General features: G+C 41.0%; 1 protein-coding gene across 2 annotated transcripts in view; it reads right to left on the minus strand.

Moving 5' to 3' along the window:
* Positions 1 to 1,482: 1,482 nt before the first annotated feature.
* The window catches only part of LOC149118059 (uncharacterized), a 4,212-nt gene continuing 3,114 nt past the window's right edge, over positions 1,483 to 2,580 (minus strand). For both annotated transcript variants that reach the window (XM_089288765.1, XM_089288760.1), the window contains one exon: positions 1,483 to 2,580. This exon is cut by the window's right edge and continues 180 nt beyond it. In XM_089288765.1, the coding sequence (XP_089144891.1) occupies positions 1,622 to 2,580 (959 nt within the window). In that variant the 3' untranslated portion in view covers positions 1,483 to 1,621.

Raw genomic sequence — 2,580 nt, forward strand, 5'->3', positions numbered from 1 at the left:
CCAACTATAGGCAAAGTTTGGAGTAAGATACGGCATGCATCGTCTCGTAATTCCAGCGAACGTTCATTCAAAAGCTCAGCTGCTTTCTGTCAGGTGTTGGTATTAAGGTGTTAAGACAGCCTTTGTGTTATCTATTTTATTTTTTTGTTTATTTTTGTGTTTGTTTGTTTTTTTTTTTATCATCTCCTGGGTGTGAGTGTGAAGAAAGAAACTTTATCTGTACAAAATTCCAGTCCATCAAAGCGACGGCTATATTATAATATTGGGCAAAATATACTGCATTTGATCAGTGTTACTACTCCGCTTCTCAAGTCGCGAACTGTAGCAGGAATACTTTACCAAGTAAAAAATCTTCCCATAAAAAAATATAATGTAATAGATAAGGTTTTCAATTGTAAAGGGACTCAAACAAAGAACAAAACTAACCACGTTTATGAAGCGGGTTACAGATAACCAAACTGCTAATGATCTTGATTATTCACTGAGTTCAGTTTTTTTTGTGTTTTGCCAACTTAAAAACATAAGACGACATAGTAATATCAGTATAACGGACCGTATACCTCGAACAGTCCATCATAATTGCCTTGTGTTTCAGTTTACTTCACAGCTAATACATATATGTTGTTGGCCGGCTGGGAGGTCCGTATGGTGAAAAACTGTGACCGAGGTCTTGAAAATGCTGCCCGGGGCCGCAGGCCGAGGGCAGGATTTTCAAGCCCGAGGTCACAGTTTTTCACTATACGGACCGACCCTAAGCCGGCAAATAACATGTTTATTTTTTTTTCTTGCGCTAAATTGGCTTACAAGTGGGTTTGTTTACGCAACTTTGTCAATGAATTGGCTTACGCGCCATCCGCATGACGAGCTTTGCCCTCCGAAAAAAAATATGCAAATTAGGCTAAGAAGGAGAAATTCTCCTCCATGGCTTATCATTAACTGACAGAGAACACCGTATTTAACACGTTTACTACGCTCTTGGTGTCCCCTAGGAATTTCCAGTAATTACTTTTTTCGCACTTATCGGCGGTCAAATGCATGCCGAAAGAAACACGAACCAATTTCATTAAGTATCTCATGACATGAAAACAAATGGTTTCCAGACATCAACACGCGTGGCTGTAACTGTATGTTGCGAGGAGAAATTTGGTCACGTTTGTCTTCCCGGCGTTGGTGTCACTGGATAAAACTCTCATAAACCACGTATTATTGACTCTCTAAAAACACTTTTAATAATTAGTTAATGCCGCTGTTCCTCGGAGACATATACAACTAGTGGTATTAAAAGCATGTCGCTCTCTGATAAAAAAGAATATATACCTTTATAAGTCGAATTCTAAATAACCGGAAACAGTACTTTCATTGCTCATCGAAAAAACTTAATAGTAACGTGATGATTCTCTATTCACAACACTAAACTGAAAGCACAGTTTTTGAAGAGAAACACAGATAATCCGTAAATATCACTATTCCAGCGATAACATTTTCAATATGAGGTTCTTCATCTAAAAAGGAAAACGTGAACTAACGAGGGCACTATAAGACATATTTACAAAATTACTTCATACTGGCCTGTTTAACTATTTGAGAACGACTGAGTTTCTTTACTTCAATTGACAAATCTTTAAAGGACGCTAAGCAGTTCCTTTAACGAGGGACGCTGTTCAGGATCATCGTTTAAAGCCGATTTGGCCATCTTAATTGATCGAGCAGTTGCTGTGGGTAGCAAATCCAGTACAGCAAGGGCGATTCTTCCAAATGAAAATGTGTCTGATTTATAGCTTTGCATCCCAGTTCCATACACGATTTCGGGCGCAATATGAGGGTAGCGCTTCTGGTACTCCTCTCTTTTGGAAATTGTTACAGCCACCGCAGGCTTTGTATCAGACGCAAAGCGTGCTTTACCAAAATCTATAATTACCGGGTTTACTGACCCGCTCTCTCGTTCCTCGAGCAGGACGTTGTTCGCTTTCAAATCGTTGTGCAGGATACCGCACGAATGTATGTGCATGAGCGCTTCGATGATTTTTGTTAACACACCGAGCCAACCAGGTTTGTCCAGATAATTTTTTTTTCTAGTGGCACTGGACAAGGTCAGGCTTCTATGTTTTCGGCCATGAAACTTTGTAATAAGCCGAAGCGGCTCGCTCTTAGTTATCACACCAAATAGCAAAGGCACGCCACTGTGATCTCCGAGGTAGCTGATCATTCTCGCTTCCTGGCGTACTTCTTTTTTGAGGTCGTTAGTGCTCCACTTTTTCACAGACTTGAACTCTTTTACAGCCACAAGCAGATCTCGGTAATAAGCGAGATAACAGTTTCCAAATGTTCCTGATCCAAGAAATTTTTCTGTCCGCACGACTAACGAGGGATTGATCTCTTTAACGTGGTGTTGGACGTCGACTCGTCTTCGCGGCGGGTTAGCAGGTTCGCCACGTTTCTGCTCCGCTACTTCTCGCACAGACGTTACTACTCGATCTTCTTTTCTACCAATAGTTCCTGAGTTACCGGCGATGGCTGCCGCTGTTTTCATGGTTTTTCCTTCAACCTTCTGCTCCGCTACTTCTCGCACAGACCTAACCA

The sequence above is a fragment of the Orbicella faveolata genome, unplaced genomic scaffold (genome assembly GCF_042242905.1).
Source record: "Orbicella faveolata isolate gen_17 unplaced genomic scaffold, um_ofav_v1 contig_1, whole genome shotgun sequence".
NCBI classification, from domain to species: Eukaryota; Metazoa; Cnidaria; class Anthozoa; order Scleractinia; family Merulinidae; genus Orbicella; species Orbicella faveolata.